This window comes from Pipistrellus hanaki (genome assembly GCF_964339955.1).
Source record: "Pipistrellus hanaki genome assembly, chromosome: 2".
In the NCBI taxonomy this organism is placed as follows: Eukaryota; Metazoa; Chordata; class Mammalia; order Chiroptera; family Vespertilionidae; genus Pipistrellus; species Pipistrellus hanaki.
The window spans coordinates 38615404-38636258 of record NC_140504.1 but is presented as its reverse complement, the minus strand read 5'-3'; the positions used below and the strand labels follow the sequence as shown (position 1 = coordinate 38636258).

The 20855-nt window shown below is 38.3% G+C and overlaps 1 protein-coding gene across 4 annotated transcripts in view; it reads right to left on the bottom strand.

Moving 5' to 3' along the window:
• KLHL24 (kelch like family member 24) overlaps positions 1-20855 on the bottom strand; it is a 42240-nt gene that overhangs the window by 14071 nt on the left and 7314 nt on the right. For 2 of the 4 annotated variants that reach the window (XM_084874203.1, XM_084874205.1), the window contains exons 3-7: positions 19908-20077; positions 19650-19712; positions 13263-14243; positions 4366-4550; positions 2787-2905 (exon numbers count right to left, since the gene is read on the bottom strand). In XM_084874203.1, the coding sequence (XP_084730329.1) occupies positions 2787-2905; positions 4366-4550; positions 13263-14182 (1224 nt within the window). In that variant the 5' untranslated portion in view covers positions 14183-14243; positions 19650-19712; positions 19908-20077. The remainder of the gene's footprint in view (positions 1-2786; positions 2906-4365; positions 4551-13262; positions 14244-19649; positions 19713-19907; positions 20078-20855) is intronic. The other 2 variants (XM_084874202.1, XM_084874204.1) reach the window with 1 other exon arrangement.

Sequence of the window (20855 nt, the reverse complement as noted above, 5' to 3'; positions counted from 1 at the left end):
GAGAGAGAGAGAGAGAGAGAGAGAGAAAGTCAATTTGTTGTTCCACTTATTTATGCATTCATTGGTTGCTTCTTGTATGTGCTCTGTTGGGAATCAAACCCACAGGCTTGGCAAACCAGGATGACACTCTAACCAACTGATCTTATCACCCCGCCTAGGGCTACCTAATTTTCCCTACATTAAAAATAAGTGCTGTGAGCATCAAGATAAAACACCGCTAGCCTAAGAAAATCTGAGCTTTTGTCCCTTTATCACTTTCTGTATAACCTTGGGCAAGTGACTTGGGTCTCTGGATTAACTTTATTAATTTTAAAAAATATGTATATTTTTTTCATTGATTTCAGAGAGTAAGGGAGAGGGAGAGAGAGAGAGAGAGAAAGAAACATCAATGATGAGAGAGAATCATTGAATGGCTACCTTCTGCAAGCCTCCTACTAGGGATAGTAGGTTTGAATTCAGCCTATATTGTAAACTTTAGAATAATGGTTTCCATGGATTGAGTACTTGCTGTATAAAGTAGGAAGGATTCCTTTTATTTCTTTTAAAAAAATATATATATTTTATTGATTTTTTACAGAGAGGAAGGGAGAGAGATAGAAAGCTAGAAACGTCGATGAGAGAGAAACATCGACCAGCTGCCCCTTGCACACCCCCTACCGGGATGTGCCCGCAACCAACGTACATGCCCCTGACTGGAATCGAACCTGGGACCTTTCAGTCCGCAGACAGACGCTCTACCAATGAGCCAAACCGGTTTCGGCTATTTCTTGATTTAGTGATTTCAAATTTTGGGTAGCTCAAGTCAAATATACTGATATTCATGAAATAAATTTGTGTTAATTAATCCATATAAAGTACTTGATAAATAATTTTAATACCTTCGTATGTAGACTAATTATATTTTTATTTTGTTTTATTTATTTATTTTAATGATTTTTTTTACAGAGAGGAAGGGAGAGGGATAGAGAGTTAGAAACATAAATGAAAGAGAAACATTTATCGGCTGCCTCCTGCACACTCCCTACTGGGGATATGCCCGCAACCAAGATACATGCCCTTGACTGGAATCGAACCTGGGACCCTTCAGTTCACAGGCCGGTTAGGGCTAATTATAATATTTTTAATCAGACCTCATCTCTTCCCCTTACTTTAGCAGTCCCTTTTCAGTAAAATTTTGTCATTCTTGAGGCATAGCTACCAAAACTATATATAACATAGTAAGTACTGCCAAACCAGGGTTTTATAAAATATTCTATTAATATTTTCTTTCCATTACATCTATCTAATATTTCCATTACAAATATCTAATATTTCACTGACCTTGTTGACAGCAGCACCACACTAGATCAATATTCTTAGGAATAATAATAATAAAAAAATCCTTCGGAATTAACCGTGGCTTTCCTCTGTGCTTTGAGAAGCTCTGGTATTCTAGAGTAGAGACAGATTATCTAGAAGCCTCTATGGCAGGGGTCCTCAAACTTTTTAAAGTGGGGGCCAGATCACGGTACCTCAGAGAGCTGGAGGGCCGGACTATATGAACTACTAATTCCTACTGTAACACCTTGGCTGCGCTCACTGCCCAAAAAACCTGGCGGGCAGGATCAGACTCCTCTGCGGGCCGCATGTGGCCCGCGGGCCGTAGTTTGAAGACCCCTGCTCTATGGGCATGGGAGAGGGGAGGCTGTGTGGGAGAGGTTCCTGGTACCATCTCTGTTTCAAATTAGAGCAATTCCATTTTCTCATTGGTAGCTCTGAAATATCTCCACAGGAGAGCCTGGTACTAAGGGACCAGTCAAAAATACACGTGGCCGAAATCGGTTTGGCTCAGTGGATAGAGTGTTGGCCTGTGGACTGAAGGGTCCCAGGTTCGATTCCGGTCAAGGGCATGTACCTTGGTTGCGGGAACATCCCCAGTAGGGGGTGTGCAGGAGGCAGCTGATTGATGTTTCTCTCTCACCGATGTTTCTAACTCTCTAGTCCTCTCCCTTCCTCTCTGTAAAAAATCAATAAAATATATTTTAAAAAAAATACATGTGCAAGCAAGTAGGCTGCTTTTTCTTAGACTGTTTGTCAGTTTGAGGCGGCTTTGGAAGAGCTGATAGAGATGGAGGCAGGGAAAAACTAAAGGTCCCAAGTTAGCTCTTGGAATAAAATTTACATTAGATTTAACTTTAAAAAGGAGGGTGTAGTTACTTTTAAAAAGTTTGGAGACCACTAGTCCACAAGTGATTCCCAAGTTCCTAAGAACAGCAAAGGGTTCCAAACCAAATTACATAGTTTTTATAAAACTTATTAGCTGCAGTCAATAACAAGTTTAGTTTAAAATATGTTGGTGAGTTTATCTGCATACTTGCTTTAAGTTTGTTTTGCCGCTACTTGTACAAATAAAAAAGATAAAATAGCATCACTCTAGATAAATATATCTCTGCCGGACTGCCAAAGTCAGTAAAAGGAAAAAAACTGCTTGGATTAGACGTTGGCATGTTTTTGTACTCAATGCAACGCCTTTATTTTCCAATGCTTCTTAGGCATTTAGACTCCAATGGCGCATGAAAAGAGAAATGTGGGGTACTGTCACGAATTCCAAGTTGAGAGAACAAACTATCCATTCAAAAGTACAGTGTCAAATTGTTTATATCTTCGGTTTATCTATTGAGGTTAGAAATGGAAGGAAATACAATTTGAAGTCAAAATACCCAGAGGGTGAGTAAAATAAAGGATTCAGCTGTGGTATTTATTTTGGAAATGTACCAGCAATAGTGATAAAAAGTGGTTTCTCTTACTTTACCCAGGAGGACAGCCATTTTGTGACGCCATCTGCCTTTGTTTAGAGAAGCAACTCTGATCCAAATATTTAACTGTGAATTATAAATCCAGACATCACGGCCATTGATTCTTCCACCTTCAAATGCAAAACAATGCGCATTCAATATATATGTACCTATCACCAAAGGATCTGTGCCCAAGGCATAAATAATAAAACAAGGGATTTATTCACTCAGCCCAAGGATTTAAGAATTCAGTTCAATAAATGAAAACAAGGACCCTCTGAAAGCTTAATGCAAATAGTTCTACAGAACAGATTTTAACATTGCCAACAGTTATCTTGAGAAATAATTACAGCCTGGCTCGCGTGGCTCAGTTGTTGAGCACTGACCCATGAATCAGGAGGTTATGGTTAGATTCCTGGTCAGGGCACATGCCCGGGTTGCCGGCTTTTTCCCCAGTGGGGGGTGGCCAGGAGGCAGCTGATCAATGATTCTCTCTAGCTCTGTCTCCCTCTCCTGTCCTCTCTGAAATACATAAAAATATATCTTAAAAATAAAATAAATAATTATAGGCCTCAAATAATAAAATGCAAACTCTGAATTTTACAAATGTATATAGATTAATTTAGGAGTCGGTCATCAGAAGCACCCGAAAAACAGAATTATTATTATTTAAAAATATATTTTTATTGATGAGAGAGAGAGAGAGAGAGAGAGAGAGAGAGAGAGAGAGAGAGAGAGAGAAACACGTCCATGATGAGAGAGAATCATTGATCAGCTGCCTCCTGCACACCCCCTACTGGGGATCAAGCTGGCAACCAGGCATGTGCCCTGACCCGGAATTAAACCTGTAATCTCCTGGTTTCTAGGTCGGCACTCAACCACTGAGCCATGCTGGCTAGGCCAGAATTATTTTTTTTTTAAAGATATTTTATTTATTTTATTGTTTAAAGTATTACATATAGTAGTACATATATCTCCTTCTCTACCCCCCCATTGTCCTTCCCCCAGTCTCCCCTACTCCCTGTCACATGCCCTCATTCCACCCCTCCTCCCCCAGTATCTTGTGCCCATTTAAAAAAAATTTTTATTGATTTTTTACAGAGAAGGCAGAAGGATAGAGAGTTAGAAACATCAATCAGCTGCCTCCTGCACACCTCTTACTGGGGATGTGCCTGCAACCAAGGTACATGCCTCTGACCGGAATTAAACCTGGGACCTTTCATTCTGCAGGTGGATGTTCTATCCACTGAGCCAAACCGGTCAGGGCCAGAATTACTTTTAAAAAATTTTAAAAAATGATTGAGTTTTAAAAAGGCATACCACTGTACAAAATAAAATGTGTTGTTATATGTTCAATATGTAGTAATCTAGTGATCTGCAAAGCTAATAGGATTAGTTAATCAATTAACAGACTTAAGACCATAGATACTGTAGTTACAGCAAAATGTCATCTTGGTTTTACTTGTCGTATAAACTGATCTGCCTAAAGTGGGCATCATAACCAGTGTCACTGTTTTCTTCTGTGACACTTTTAATTTAAAAGAACCAAGCTATGTTCAAATTAAAAGTAGCTACAACAATTCTTTATTACCTGAAACAAGAATGTCATTCCTTAGTGCACAGACTGCATACTCTGATTTGGTGAATTCCGGAAGCTTAGCCAAAGACTTCCACTCTCCGGTCACAGGATCGTAGCACTCAGTGTACGGAAGGTTAAAGCCGCCGACGCGTTCACAGCCGCCAACGACGACGATCACTTCCGAATAGCCGGTTGACCTAGAGTTATTATAAGAATGAAAAAGCAATATGTTTAAAATACACTCAAGATTATTTCAGACCCTAAAAGCATACCATAAAGAACGTGGAATAGTATTATAAACAGTTTAATTTATTCTCTATGAATGTACCAAATAACACAAGCTATTAATTACTACTTTGAGAACATTTACAAGGGATTTAGTGTTATCATTTTTTCCCACAGAAAATTCCTGAGTAATTTTTTTTTTTTTTTGAATTTGCCTTAAAAAATGGAAAATGGTCCAAAGAGCCTACCTAACTCAATTGGAACTCTGGTAATATTAAGGATGATTTTCAAGTGAAGTTTTGCAGTAATTCAGATGTGCACAACCACACAAGATGATGATGCACTTTTTCTAAGTGTAAGAAAATGATATTTTTCTGTCAGATTGCTAGGTCTAAAAAAGTCACTTCACAGTATAATCTACTACCCTGTAAAGGAGTACAGTTATGTGCCACATAAGTTGTTTGGGTCAAAAACAGACTGAAGATAGAAGGAAGGGGGGGGGTCTTATAAGACGGTAATGGAGCTGAAAAACCCCTATCACCTAGTGACATCATAGTGGCCATAAAGTTGCAGTGCAATGCATCACTCATGTTTGTGGAGATGCTGGTGCAAACAAACCTATGGCACTGCCAATCATATAAAAGTATAGCATATAGATTTATATGTGATACATAACACATGAAAATTATAGTAAATGAGTATATTTATGTATTAACTATACTCTACTTTTTAAAAAAATGTATTTTATTGATTTTTTACAGAGAGGAAGAGAGAGGGAGAGAGAGAGTTAGAAACATCGATGAGAGTGAATCATCAATCAGCCACCTCTTGCACATCCCCTACTGGGGATGTGCCCGCAACCAAGGTACATGCCCTTGACCGGAATCGAACCTGGGACCTTTTGGTCCGCAGGCTGATGCTCTATCCACTGAGCCAAACCGGTTTTGGCAACTATACTCTACTTTAAATCATTGTTTTGGAGTGTACTCTTTATACTTGTCATACCAGCAACAGCCTCATACATTTTGTTTATTGTGTCTCCTGACTGCATCGTTTTCTCTTGTGTTTGATTTCATCTCAGGTAGTCTTGTACAGTAACAAGGTGTAGAGGCTTACAGCTGAGGAGCAAGAGGTAATACCGTACAGTCTAGGTGTGCAGTGGGCTATTCAGCCTATGTTTGTGTAAATGCACTCCATGATGTCTGCACAACTACAAAATCACCTAAAGAGGAATGTCTCAGAATGTATACCTTTCACTAAGCAACATGATTGTGTATGTATAGAAATTATTTAAAAAAAATTTTTTTAAATATATTTTTTATTGATTTTTTACAGAGAGGAAGGGAGAGAGATAGAGAGCCATCAACCAGCTGCCTCCTGCACATCCCCTACTGGGGATGGGCCCGCAACCAACGTACATGCCCTTGACCGGAATCGAACCTGGGACCTTTCAGTCCGCAGACCGATGCTCTACCGCTGAGCCAAACCGGTTTTGGCTAAAAAAAATTTTTTAAGTTAAGTAAATTTAGGTAATCCCGTTCAAAATGTTGGTAGTCACTAAAAATGTTATTACAGTTTATAACAAAGAATGTTAAGAAAAAAGCAAGATAAAAAGCTGTACATGCCAAAACTAGTTTGGCTCAGTAGATAGGCTTGTGGACTGAAGGGTCCCAGGTTCCATTCTGGTCAAGGGCATGTCCCTTGGTGCAGGCACATCCCCAGTGGGGTATGTGCAGGAGGCAGCTGATCGATGTTTCTCTCTCATTGATGTTCCTAACTCTCTATCCTTCTCCCTTTCTCTCTGCAAAAAATCAATAAAATATATTTTTTAAAAAGCTGTACATAAGGTATGATTAATACTTATATTAAAAAGGTCTGCACCCAGCCAGTGTGGCTCAGTGGTTATGCGTTGACCTATGAACTAGGAGGTCATGGTTTGATTTCTGGCCAGGGCACATGCCTGGGCAGCAGGCTTGACCCCCCAGTAAGGGGCGTGCAAGATGCAGCCAATCAATGATTCTCTCTCATCACTGATGTTTCTATCTCTCTCTCTCCCTCTCCCTTTCTCTCTGAAATCAATAAAAATATATTAAAAAAGGAAAAATAAGATAAAAAGGTCCTGGCTGGTGTGGCTCATGTTAGTTGAGCTGTCCCATGCACCGAGAGTTCAACGGTTCGATTCCCAGTCAGAGCACATGCCCAGGTTGTGGGCTTGATCCCTAGTACGGGCACGCAGGAGGCAGCCAATTGATGGTTTCTCTCAGAGATATTTCTCTTTCTCTCCCTTGCCCTTCCTCTTTTCTCTCTAAAATCAATAAAAACATATTTAAAAAATAATAGACCAAAATGCTAATGATGATTGTTTCTGGATGTGTGGCCTTCCCACTTTCTAACATAAAATTTCAAAAACAATAATGAGCATGGGCTATTTTTAGAATGAAAAAACAACTTTTAAGAGCATTAGGAGAGTCCCAGAATTTATGTTAAATACTGGCTTTTTAATTTTGTACTTTAAATTTAAGATAGAGACAGGAAAAACTAAGGGCTTATCCAAGCTCTTTGTTCATAAGGGTCTATGGAATTTTAAAGTTAGTTGGCTTTGCCCAGGCCAGTGTGGCTCAGTTAGTGGGAGTGTTGTCCTCTGCACCAAGAGGTTGCTGGTTTGATCCCCAGTAAAGGCACATACAAATATGTTATTTACCTGTTTATACAATGAATGCATAAACAGGTAAATAACAAATTGATATATCTCTTTCTCTTTCCCTCCCTTACTCCTTTTAAAATCAATAAATAAAAATTCTAAAAGAAATTATGAGATATGGTTTTTACTTTCCAGAGTAGCAAAGATTTACAAAAACTAATAATATGATATGCTGACAATGGATACTTTCACATTTTTGGCTGAAGTATAGCTTGGAAGAAAATTTTATACAGTAGCTACCAAAACTAAGAATGCCCATATCCTATGACTGAGTTGACTGAGCAATTCTATTTCTAGAAATTCAAGTTATAAATTATCAGTGTATGCAGACATATGCACAATACTGAGCATTCTTTGTAATGACAAAAATCTAGAAACAACGTAAACATCTATTATATCATTAAGAGATGAATCAAATAAATTATGGTATCCATATATGGGGCACTATACAATTTTTAAAAAATGATTTGAGACCTGGCCAGTGTGGCTATGTGTTGGAACATTGGCCAAAGGGTCGACGGTTTGATTCTCCATCAAGGACACAAACCTTCCACCTTCCCACCCCAACTCCTATCCCCAACTCAGCTGGAACACGTGTGGAAGACAACCAATTGGTAAGTCTCTCTTATATGGATGTTTTTTTTTCTCTCTCTTTCCACCTCCCTCCCTCCCTTCTACTCTCTCTAAAAATCAATAGAAAAAAATATCCTTGGGTAAGGATTAACAAACAAAAAAAGATTTGAAAAAATTCATAACAAAAGTAAAAATAAATGAAAAAAAAAGTATTTTATGTGGTGATATAGAACAATCAACAAGATACTTTTAAGTTATAAAAACAAGGTGCAAAACTGTAGTACCCTACTATCTGCATAAACAAAAGTGGGAGTATGTGGGCATGCATACACATGTGCACACACACACACCATACTTATATGCAAAGAATATTTCTATAAAAGAGTTAAAAAATTTGGTAACAGAGGTATCCTTTGGGACAACTGATACACCAAAGGTCAGGTAGAGGGAAAATTACAATATATATATGCTTTTATGTAATAAAGTTTGAGTTCAAAATAACAATGAATTAACATGTATTAAAAATGGGAAACCACCTATCCTCTAATATAAAATTAAGAGGGACTGGAACAAAAATTCAGAACAAAAAATTTTAGTTTTGCCTCTGCCACTAAGTAACATTATGACAAGAACAAGTTGGTTCATTTAACTGTGCTTCAGTTTTATTACCTATAAAATAAAGAATGAAGGTATTTATTAATCTTAAAAAACTATTTTTTTTTTAGATTCAACATTATTTTGTATTAGTTTCAGGTGGACAGCATAGTGATTAGATAATCATATACTTTACAAAGTGTTCCCCCTGATGTTTCCAGGACCATGCGGTATCATACCTAGTTATCACAATATTATTATTTTTAATTTATTTTTATTTTTTTTAAATTAAATTATTATCTGTGTACATATTTTAACATTGCCCCCCCCTCCCATATTACAATATTATTGACTACACATCCTGGTGGCTATTTTGTCACTACCAGTTTGTACTTAGTCCCTTCACCTTTCATACCCAGTCCCCCAGCTCCTCTCCTTTCTGGCAACCATGAGTCTTTTCTCTGTATTTACAGGCCTCTTTAAACTAAAACACCATTTCTTTAAAGAACACACAAAAACCAGTTTTCTCAAATGGTTCCTAATAGGAACTTAAACCTTGTTCTCATTATGGCAGTTATATTCCGATATTCATTAAATAGTAACTGATTATTGGACAAGAGGTAGGAGCTTATTAAATATTAGCTACCTATTGCTCAATGGAGTATAGCAAAGAACATTTTTTTCCTCATAGATATGAATAATTTATACTTAAAATGAACCATTTGATAGCAAGCATTTCGGTTTCAATCACATTTCCTATTCTGTAAAAGTGCAGCATAAATTTAAAATGTATTTTCTTCATGAAACCAGTAATACTTTTTATTAAGTGTTTTTTTTTTTTTTGTGTGTGTGTGTCAAATGCTAGGTTATGCATTCTTTCATATGATATCTCTAATACAACAATTTAAAAAAAATATATGTATTTTTATTGATATCAGAGAGGAAGGAAGAGGGAGAGAGAGAAACATCAATGATGAGAGAGAATCATTGATCGTCTGTAGCCCCACACTGGGGATCGAGCCTGCAATCCAGACATGTGCCCTTGACTGGAATTGAATCCAGGACCCTTCAGTCTGCAGGCTGACACTCTATCCACTGAGCCAAATTGGCTAGGTACTCACAACAATTTTTCAAGGTACATACTATTATGCTCATTTTACAAATGTGAAAACTGATACATAGTGTAGTTAAAGTGCCTTGCACAAGATCATAGAATTAACTATTGATAGTATACAGCCAGATTATAATCAGGCCTGTCTGTTTCTGAAGTCAGTACTTTAATATATTTTATTGATTTTTCACAGAGAGGAAGAGTGAGGGATAGAGAGTTAGAAACATCGATGAGAGAGAATCATTGATCAGCTGCCTCTTGCACACCCCCTACTGGGGATGTGCCCGCAACCAAGGTACATGCCCTTGACCGGAATTGAACCCAGGACCTTTCAGTCTGCAGGCTGACGCTCTATCCACTGAGCCAAACAGGTCTCGGCTGAAGTCAGTACTTTAAACACATCATGATGCTTGCACTTGGTGTTTATTAAAAAATAATATTATGGCCCTAGCTGGTTTGGCTCAGTGGATAGAGCATCAGCCTACGGACTGAAGGGTCCTGGGTTCGATTCCAGTCAAGGGCACATGCCCGGGTTGCAGGCTCGATCCCCAGTAGGGGGCGTGCAGGAGGCAGCCAATCAATGATTCTATCTCATCATTGATGTTTCTATAGCTCTCTCCCTCTCCCTTCCTTTCTGAAATCAATAAAAAATATTATTAATATTATGTATTAGCACAGACATTTAAGGTTGCATAATATATATTATTAAAAAGACAACTGCTCTTCCTAACCTTTGCTCCTTCTGTGACTGGTCTCCACTGTTTTGTCTCCATGCACTCAAAGGTTTACAACTGGCAGTGAAGATTATCAAACTTTCATGTTTGGGTGCATTTTTGGGTTTTCTGTTATTTAAGAGACACGTGGATTGAGCTCTGAAGGATACTTGGCACAGGATAAACACTAAAGAAATACTGACTGATGTGGAGTATAACCTAACTGTTCATTGGTGGAGTTAATTAAGATTAATCTGGAGTTAATCTTTGCATTGCTAATGTGAAGACAACTAGATAGTCTGTGTCTCCTAATGTGTCGCATTGCCAGTAATACTTTACTGGTCTCCATTTAGCAGAGCGAACTTTGTTTCCAGAAACATAACTAAATGCAGGTAACTGATACCCTAAGGATGGATGCAACCAGACTGATACAGAAGGCGGAATACTTTTCTGGACAACTTGCCCATCAACAAGTCAGAATCACAAAAAAGAAATTGTTCTGAAATAAGAGAGACTTCATGGAAATAACCAGATGCAATAAGTGATCCTGGATTAGATCCAGATTCATTAAAGAACAGTCTGGAGGAAGTATGTATATGAATTGGGTATTAGATAATATTAAATAACTATTAACTTTAAGTGTGGTATTATTTTGCCTGTTATCTTTTTTAAAAGATGCATCCTCAAGAAAAAAAAAAAGAAAAAAAAAAGTAACATTGGCTGAATGAATGAATGAATGAATGAAAGAAAAAGTCTGGACTGAGATATAGGTTTGATAGTTAATAGCATGCATGGTAATTAAAACCATGAGAGTAGATGTGATCGCCTAGGAAAGTGTGTAAGGCAAGACAAAGAGATGTGAACCAAAGGGACTATCAACATTCCCAAGGCTAGATATAAACCATCAACTGGAAAAGAGCAGCTGGATAAGTAAGAGGACCATGAAGAAAATGGTACTCCACAAGCTAACGGAGTTTCAAGAGGGATTAAAGCAATTTATGATGTCAAATTCTAAAGAGAGATGAAGCTGGATAAAGACTGAAAAGAGGTGTCTAACAAATAGCAAACAGAAGGTCAGTGATGATTTGATTGAGAGGAGTTTCAGGAGAGTGACTGGAGCAGAAGTCAGAGGAAGGAACTGCAGTTGAAGAAGTGGAGACATCACTCCTTTTTCAAAGAAGTTTGGAGTTTCTCAGAAAGATGATAACCTGTACAAATAATACATATTGTTCAGATAATGAAATTCCTAGTGCTGGGTATTAAATGCAGTAACAAGTAAGTGAAAGACAATATGAGGTACAGAAGCTAATTACAGAGTTGTAAAATAAAGGATTCATCACAAAATAAATATCTGCTATTATATTCATAATAGTCTGTAAACTCAATATAACTATAGTTTCTTTTTTTTCTATTTGCCTTCTAAAGAAAGATGATATAGCAATCTTTTATATAGATGTGATCCACTGTATAAAATGGATTGGTCCCCTTCAAAATTGCAAGTAACTTTTTATAAATCAAATAATTAAGTGAATCAGGAAAGTATTTATTATCTTCATCTAACCTAATTAGCCTGAGGCTCCAAATGTTCATTCAGGTCATTTCTTTGTAAATAACATCTACATTAATAAAAGAGAAACATGCAAATTGACCATCACTTCACAATGCCCACCAGCCAATCAGGAGTGAGTATGCAAAATAACCTGACAAAGATGGCAGCCTCACCCCCCCAGCCACTCTGGGCCCAGAGGGGCAGCACGCATACAGGCACAGAGTGGCTGGGCTGGGCAAGGCGGGATGCCTGCTATGAGGAGGAGGGCAGGGGGTGGGGTGGGGAGGGGGAAAGAGGGATGGAGGGAGCTACAGGAGCAACACTCTAGCTGGAGCGAAGACTGAAGGCTCTGGCCGGAGTGAAGATGGAAGGCAGCAACCAGAGCCAAGGCCTGGGTCCCGGGTACTGAGGAAAACCAGTGCCGACAGCCAGGAAAAGAAAAATCTGTTGCACAAATCTTCATGCAACGGGCCTCTAGTTAATAATAAATGATTTATTTTGATTTTACAACATATATCCCTTGGTCCCGATTTTAATTTTATGAGCCCTATTTGATCCCAAAACACTCTTCTGCTACAAGGGACTCTGTTTGGAAGAAGGAGTGATTTCCGTGGAGGGATACTGTGCACCCAGAAAGGTTGTGGAATATCCCTGAAGCTGTTTACTTTTCTTAATACATTTAAAAACCTTGGCCTCTCCACATTTTTAAACTCAGCCCAAATCTCTGAACAGTCTTTAAAAAAAAAAAGAACAGGAACTTAGAAAAAAATCAGCACACTTATAGAATAAAACTGTATTTTTTTTGTCCTTTGTTAAACAATTAACAATTTTTAAAAAACTAGAGTCAGTGTTTTTGTTTTATTGAGATATAATTGTACAATATTTAATGGCATTAAACATAACACATTTTCCAAATTCTGTATGATGATACAAATTTTATAATCAGAAAAAAATTTAAAAATTGAGATTAACATTAAATATAGTAAGTATGGCAATGAGAAAAGATCTGAAGGTTGGGTTTTATATCTGAGAATCCACTCAATGTACATGAGCTTACTTACTCCACCTCTATATTTCATGTTGCCTGTTAGTCTGCCAAAGTCTTTAGCTCCTTTCTATCCAAAGACTCTCTGGAAAGAAAAGTGGAATGCTTTGGGACCCTACAAAGGCTACAAGAAATTAGTAGAAATATGTTGAGACATGCACAGCTACAAAGACCCTTTGCAACACTTCCTGACAGTTCAGAACAATAACAAAGAATGAATCTATTGTAGTTGTCACTGGGAGAGACATTTAAAACAAATCTTAAATTATATACATCTACATGCAACAATATGTATACTACATGACTACACTGAAATTACCTTCAGGAAGTTTAAAATACGTTAAAAACAAAAACTTTCGTTAATTATATTGTAGTTAATTGGTAAACAGTTTTCTTACCTTCGTGGCCTAGTCCTTGGGGACATCATTTCATTCCCAAGTATATGGTACCGCCTTGCTTCGTGCAACAACTGGTAACACTCAGGAGAATTCTGGATCAATTGGTCCACCTCAACTGTCTGAACAAAGTAGTTGGGATGCAACAGAGGGAGTCTCACATGTGTCAGGAGCTCATGTAATAGTGGTCTTCTCAGATCGACAGCACGATAGACCCAACGCATGACAGCTTCAAAAACCATCTCCTCTTTACTAATAACAAGTTCATCACTACAAATATAATCAATAAGTTCATCTTTGTCAAGCTCAAGAAACTCTTCGTGCTGGGACACATCCTCAAAAGTCTGCAACGCGAAAGTCTTGCATTTTGTGAAGAGTGTCTTGAGCGAATGGGTATCGGCAAAGCGCTGAATTCCTAAGCAATTACAAGGATCAAGTTGCTCCTCCAAGAACTTGGCGCACGCATCACGGAGAACGCTGATCTGAAAGAGGCTTGATGTTTCAAAGATGTACTGTACGTTCTCTGTAGTGATCTTCACCTTCCCAGTATACACATACTGCAAAAAACATTCCATAGCTTCGGCTAAAATGCCATTGATTTCAACCAACATTTCTCGGCTTTCCCTGTGGTCATTACAAAACATGGCTCTGAAGTAGCTACTACAGGCTGACAGAACAGCTCTGTGGCAAGGAAATTCTTTCCCTTCCACACAAATGATGACATCTGTGAATAATCGGTTATCTCGGAATTCATTAAATATCTGGAGTATGTTTTCAGCATGGGATGATCCTGAAGAGAAGTCAAAAAATTCATGGCCTGTCAGAGATTTAGGGTCCATCTCAAAAACTTTACGCTTCGTTGCTGGGGAATCACGCACCCCGAGATCCTCTCTGTTTAGTCTTCGTCCTAATATTAGGACCATCGTTACATCAGTTGACTATATAACTGTTGAGAAATGACTATTAGGGATCTTCCTTACGTAGCTAAAAGTGAAAAAACAAACAAACAGTGAAAACATTTTAATAAGTAAAACATTCAGTATTCTAATTACATAACTTCATTTTGATGTAACTCTGCAACAGAATCGTGTAATATATTTCATGTAGGATATAGAGTTAGTTTTAATAAACATTGATAAATAAAAATTGCATTTGCACAATTAGACCCCCAGGTGAAAGGATACCATGTACTTTGTGAATTACTAATAACCTTCTGTCTTCCCCTTTACACACTGGGTTTTACCCACTGACTATAAAGGTAAGTCAGAATACTGTAAGACACAGAACTTGACTATATTCAGAATCCTAAAATAAGTGTATATTATCTTAATACACAGTGTTGCTAGACAGGAATTCAATTATATTTATTAATGGTCTTTAAAAATATGTATATTGTTTGACTAGCAAGTTCTTTTCCAGCATTACTAAGGAAATTACAGGGTATGTAGAAAGATTTATCTACAGAGATACTCAATGCTGTATTTTTTAAAAATATATATTTTATTGATTTTTCACAGAAAGGAAGGGAGAGAGATAGAGAGCTAGAATTGTCGATGAGAGAGAAACATCGACCAGCTGCCTCTTGCACACCCCCTACCGGGGATGTGCCCGCAACCAACGTACATGCCCTTGACCGGAATCGAACCCGGGACCTTTCAGTCCGCAGACTGACACTCTACCACTGAGCCAAACCGGTTTCGGCCCAATGCTGTATTTTTAAAAATATATATTTTATTGATTTTTTTACAGAGAGGTAGGGAGAGGAATAGAGAATTAGAAACATCAATGAGAGAGAGACATTGATCAGCCGCCTCCTACACCCCCCCACCCGCCCCCTCCCACTGGGGATGTGCCTGCAACCAAGATACGTGCCCTTGACTGGGACCTTTCAGTCTGCAGGCCGATGCTCCATCCACTGAGCCAAACCAGTTTCGGCCCCAATGCTGTATTTTTTAAGACACATTTTATTGATTTCAGAGAGGAAGGGAGAGGGAGAAGGAGAGAGAGAAACATCAATGATGAGAGAATCATTGATCGGCTGCCTCCTACACTCCCCCACTGGGAACTGAGCCCACAAACCAGGCATGTGCCCTTGACTAGAATCAAACCCAGGACCCGTCAGTCCCGAGGCTGACGCTAGTGAGCCAAACCAGCTAGGACCCCAATGCTGTTTTAATAAAAATACTTAAAACAACTCAAATGACCTAAATAGGGGATTAGTTAAACCAAAGTACATCTTAAGGATGGAACACAGTCTATGCAGCCTTTAAAAAATTAAGTAGACTAGCCCGGCCAGTGTGGCTCAGTGGTTGGGCATCCACCTATGAACCAGGTGGTCACAATTCAATTTCAGGGCAGGGCACATGCTGGGTTTTGGGCTCAATCCCCAGTAGGAGGCATGTAGGAGGCAGATGATCAATTATTTTGATCATTGAAGTTTCTCTCTCTCGTTTCCTCTTTTTTTTTCCCCCCTCTGAAATCAATAAAAAGTTATTTTAAAAAATTATGTAGACTATTTAATGACATGGGGAAGAATTAACTAGATAGTAAGTGAAAAGCAAATCATAAAACATATGCTAAAGAAATAGAAAATTTTATGAATCAATGCATCTAGAGATAGAAAAAAGGAGGCACATATGCGAAAATCTGAAGTGATTTGTTTTGTTTTTCTCTATTTCCCTCTAAATGTCCACTATACATAGGAAATAATTTGTTTTTAAACCTCGCTCAGAAGTGACTATGGATAGGTAGCTAATGAATTGAGGCACTGGGCTATAGCTATCAATTGTCTTAAATTTTAATTTTTAAGGTGGTTCTCCTACTCGCTTTTCACATTTTAAGTTGATATATGACTCAAAATGCATTTATCCATTGGCTTAAGAGCACTCGGGGTAGCTCTCATCTATGCCCTTGCCTTCAGAATTTCATACACAATCACTTATAAAGGTCCCAGCTTTTTCCTGAAATATTTCAACAGTCAGATATCCAGGCCAAATGATGGTAGCATGAAGAATGCTTAACATTATGGAAAACAGTATGGAAGTTCCTAAAAAAATTAAATATAGAACTATCACATGATCCAGCAATTCCACTTCTGGGTATTTTTCTGAAGAAATCCAAAATACTAATTTGAAAAGATATATACACCCCTTTGATCACTGCAGCATTATAGAATCTCCCTTTTGGGTAAAAGGGACAAGATTTTCTTACATAAATGAAAAGATATTCTGTGTTCTGTATTCAATAATCTACACATCTAGGGGAAATAATGAACAACATAAACTGATGAACAAAAACAAACCCAGAGACAGAGAAGCAGCAATCAAGACTGTCAAACCTCAGAGGGAAGATAGGGGAGGGTGTGGGAATGGGGGAGAGATCAACCAAAGGACTTGTGTGCATGCACATAAGCCTAACTAGTGGTCACGGTCAACAGTGGGGTGGGGGCATATGTAGGGAGGGGTTTGGGATGGGAATGGGGGAATGAGGACAATTATGTGATACCATAATCAATAATAATAAAAAAATCTTACTGTGTTTGTTTTCTAGTATCTTACTGTATTAACTTTGGGGTAGCATATTGAGTGAGTTAAGTATTAATATAAGGCTGATTAAAACTATGTGCTCTTTGGCCGGGACCGGTTTGGCTCAATGGATAGAGCGTCGGCTTGGGGACTGAAGGGTCCCGGGTTCGATTCCGGTCAAGGGCATGTACCTTGGTTGCGGGCATATCCCCAGTAGGGGGTGTGCAAGAGGCAGCTGATCGATGACTCTCTCTCATCGATGTTTCAAGCTCTCTATCTCTCCCCCTTCCTCTCTGTATAAAATCAATAAAATATATTTAAAAAACAAACAAACAAACAAACAAAAAAAAACTATGTGCTCTTTGCCCTAAACGGTTTGGCTCAGTGGATAGAGCATCGGCCTGCAGAATGAAGGGTCCCAAGTTCGATTCTGGTCAAGAGCATGTACCTTGATTGTGGGCACATTCCCAGTAGGGGATGTGTAGGAGGCAGCTCATTGAAGTTTCTCTCTCATCGATGTGTCTAACTCTCTCTCTTTCTCTCTTCCTCTCTGTAAAAAAATCAATAAAATATATTAAACAAACAAAACTTGTGCGCTCTCCCTCCTGGGGAGCACTGGGGAGCACACGCTTGGGCCTTTCCCTGCCCTTCCTCCCTCACAGGCATGCATCCCCTAAACTCTAAGGGATCCCACTGAGACTTGCAACCAGGGAACCATGGAGCAGCGGACAGCTTGTCCTGGGTTAACCCCCTGAACTTGTCTCCAAGGCCCCCTTTTTTTGACCTTGCAGTGAGCTGACAACAGCCAGCCTTGGCTCACTTCGTTCACTGTGGCTTTTACTTCTCAGTGAGCCAAAGCAACCCCCCACCTAGGCTCACTCCTTTCCTATGGCATTACTAAGTGACTCTGCCTAGGCTCTCCTGTTGCTGCTTCTGTCCCAAGCTCTTCCTTGTTTCAATGTCCTCAGTTTTAATAAACTGCTTTCAAAAATATAAAAACACACACAAAACCCCAAAAACTTTCTAGGAGTTAAGGATCTGTCTTTTTATGATATTTTCTGCCCCTTATTCTCATAGCTGTTTTTTTAAAAAATATATATTTTATTGATTTTTTACAGAGAGGAAGGGAGAGTGATAGAGAGCTAGAAACATCGATGAGAGAGAAACATCAACCAGCTGCCTCCTGCACACTCCCTGCCTCGGATGTGCCCGCAACCAAGGTACATGCCCTTGACCAGAATCAAACCTGGGACCTTTCAGTCTGCAGACCGACACTCTATCCACTGAGCCAAACCTGTTTCGGCTCATAGCTGGTTTTTTAATAACTGACTGACAAGAGCTCTTTCATGTCTTTTACCCAACATAAAACCGAGAATCCTGAATTAGAACAACTATAAAAATCACCTGCTATTATAAAGTATTCAACAGTAACAAGATACTTGTCTACTGCTCTGCTTGTAAGTGGCTGTCTCTTAGACCTGGGCTGTTTCCTTCTGAGCAGCGTTGGCTTGGCTTTTGGACATCCTGCCTTCTCTGGACTTTCTGGAAACTCTCCCATTAATCAGTCTCCACAAAGCATAAAACATAAACTCTTCCTAGATGACAGGGTGGGTAAATGATTTGCCAGGAAGGATCTTAGAAATAAGAGATGCATTTCAAAGTTTATCTTTTGGGCTTCTATATGTTAATTTATTAGCTTTGTTTCCCCATTTTACACAAATCAAGTATTTTATTTTAACTAGTAATGGAAAAAGCAAGAAATCAATTTGGCATCTCTGGACAAAACAAGAGGAAAATGTTTGTTCCAAGGAAATTTAATTAGAAAATTACACTGAGTGGCTAGACTATTATGATCTCCGAACGCATAATAATCTGGCCACTCTGTGTGTGTGTGTGTGTATTAGAGGCCCAGTGTAATGAATTCGGTCAGGGGGAGGGGACATGGGCAGTTGCCCAGCCTGCCTGCTGGTCGAATTCCTAGTCAAGGGGACAATTTGCATATTAGCCATTTATTATATAGGATATACACTGAGTGGCCAGATTATTATGCATTCAGAGATCATAGTAATCTGCCCACTCAGTGTATATTGAGGTAAATTAGTGGATGCAAGGGTGATCAGGCTGTCGTGTCAATGACTGCCTGCCCATATCACATGATTTGTCTAGTAAAGCTACTAACTTTTTTTCTCCTCTCATTTCTTCAGGGGTCTTATTTCTGGAGCTACATTATCACTTGAAAAGAAGACTTTTCTTAACAGAATATTTTTTAATTGAATTGATTTTTAGAGAGAGAGGAAGGGAGAGGCAAGAGAGAAACATTGATGTGAGAGTGGAACATTGATTGGCTGCCTCCTGCATGCCCCACATCAGGGCTCCAGCCTGCAATTCAGTCATGTGCCCTGAATGAGAATCCAACTGGCAACCTTTCAGGGCACTGGATGTCGACCAACCAATTGAGCCACACTGGTCAGGGCCAGAAGATTCTTCTTGTTAAGGATATTGCAGGGTTTATTTCCAGCTACAGAACTCATACATGTTATAGACCTAGTTTCTGATTGTTAAGTGAATTTAAAATTAGATGTATTTGATTTATGTCCCAGAAAAATGAGTGGAGATAACTTATTTTATTGTCTCTAAGAATAAAATAAAATGCTGAAGGGAGACTGAGAGTATCAGGACAGGGTGGAAAGGACTGGGTAAATATTTAGTATTGGAAACGACCGTGAGATTGCCTTCCTTTATCATCTTGAGGACAGAACTATTCCTTGTGATTCTTACTGACCTTAGTGACCCTTGGTTCAAGAAAGTAAAATGGTTTAAATCCTCAAATAACTATTTTTAAATAGTTTATAAATATTATAAATACCTTTTTAGCATTTGCTTGATCAAAGCCTCAGTCAAAATATTTGTGTTGTTTCAATTTCCACACCTAAAATAAATGGAGAACAGCAGCAACATATAAATCAGATATGAATCACTTATACTGGTAGCTGGCAGGATTTACTAATATGTTAAAAAATGCTTTTAGTTTCCAACTGGAAGTTTACTTTTGTATAGAAAATCATTACTGAATAACAATTCCTGAAAGCAAATTGCTATTTCACATACAAACTAGTTTCATTACCAACTTCTTTACTTGACAATTTTATCCTGCAGTAAGGTTTCTTGAGTGAAAGATGAGTAAACACTGGCATCAACAGCAAGCTAATGGTGACAGTAAGATGAGAAAAATAGATATCTTGTGATAATTCTCCATTTGGATATTTGAAGAATGTCTGGTAATAGATATCACATCTGAGTTTGGAGACATTAAATAATTCTTAGTTGGTCTATCAATATTAAAAGTAAACAATTTGGTCATTATATATAATATAAACAAGGAATACATTTCAGAAAAACCTCAAGTATTCTAGGTAATTCAGGAAAAAGTTCATTTTAAAATCCACAGTAATTAGATTATCAATATAGAATCTCCAAAAATTACAAAATAATTTTTAAACTTTTAATATAAATGTATTATTTCTTCTGCTTTGTTGAAGCATATATAGATGTAGTACCTATAGAAACTAATTTAGCATAACTCCTTTTTGGGGGGTCGTAGAAGGGGAGTAGAGGAATGCTTAAGAGAAAAATATTAGCATCTTGAACTGTGCACAGAATAGCAATTGAACATTAATGGACCTGGTTTCTGGCCCATATATCTATAAATAGAACTCATAAATTCTCAAGACCAAGTTATGGACTATTGATTTTTTTTTCTATAGAAATACATGAACACACTTCTCTATACCCTGATTATGCGATGATTGTGAGGTGAATGTTATCCAGCTTGTTTCTTTTCTTGTAGAACGCAGTCTAACTTGTGTGTACCTTTGGTAAAGAATATCTCAAATGGGTCAGATCAGGGGATTGTTAATCCTAGCTAAATGCTTCTTTCCAATGGCAATAAGATTCTGAGCCAACACAGGTATTCAGCTCAATTCAAGAAACATTTATAAAGAGCCTATTCTTTGTCTGGCACTGGGGTTGCAAATACTGAATTCAGATCCCAGTTTAGACTTTGGGATTGGCT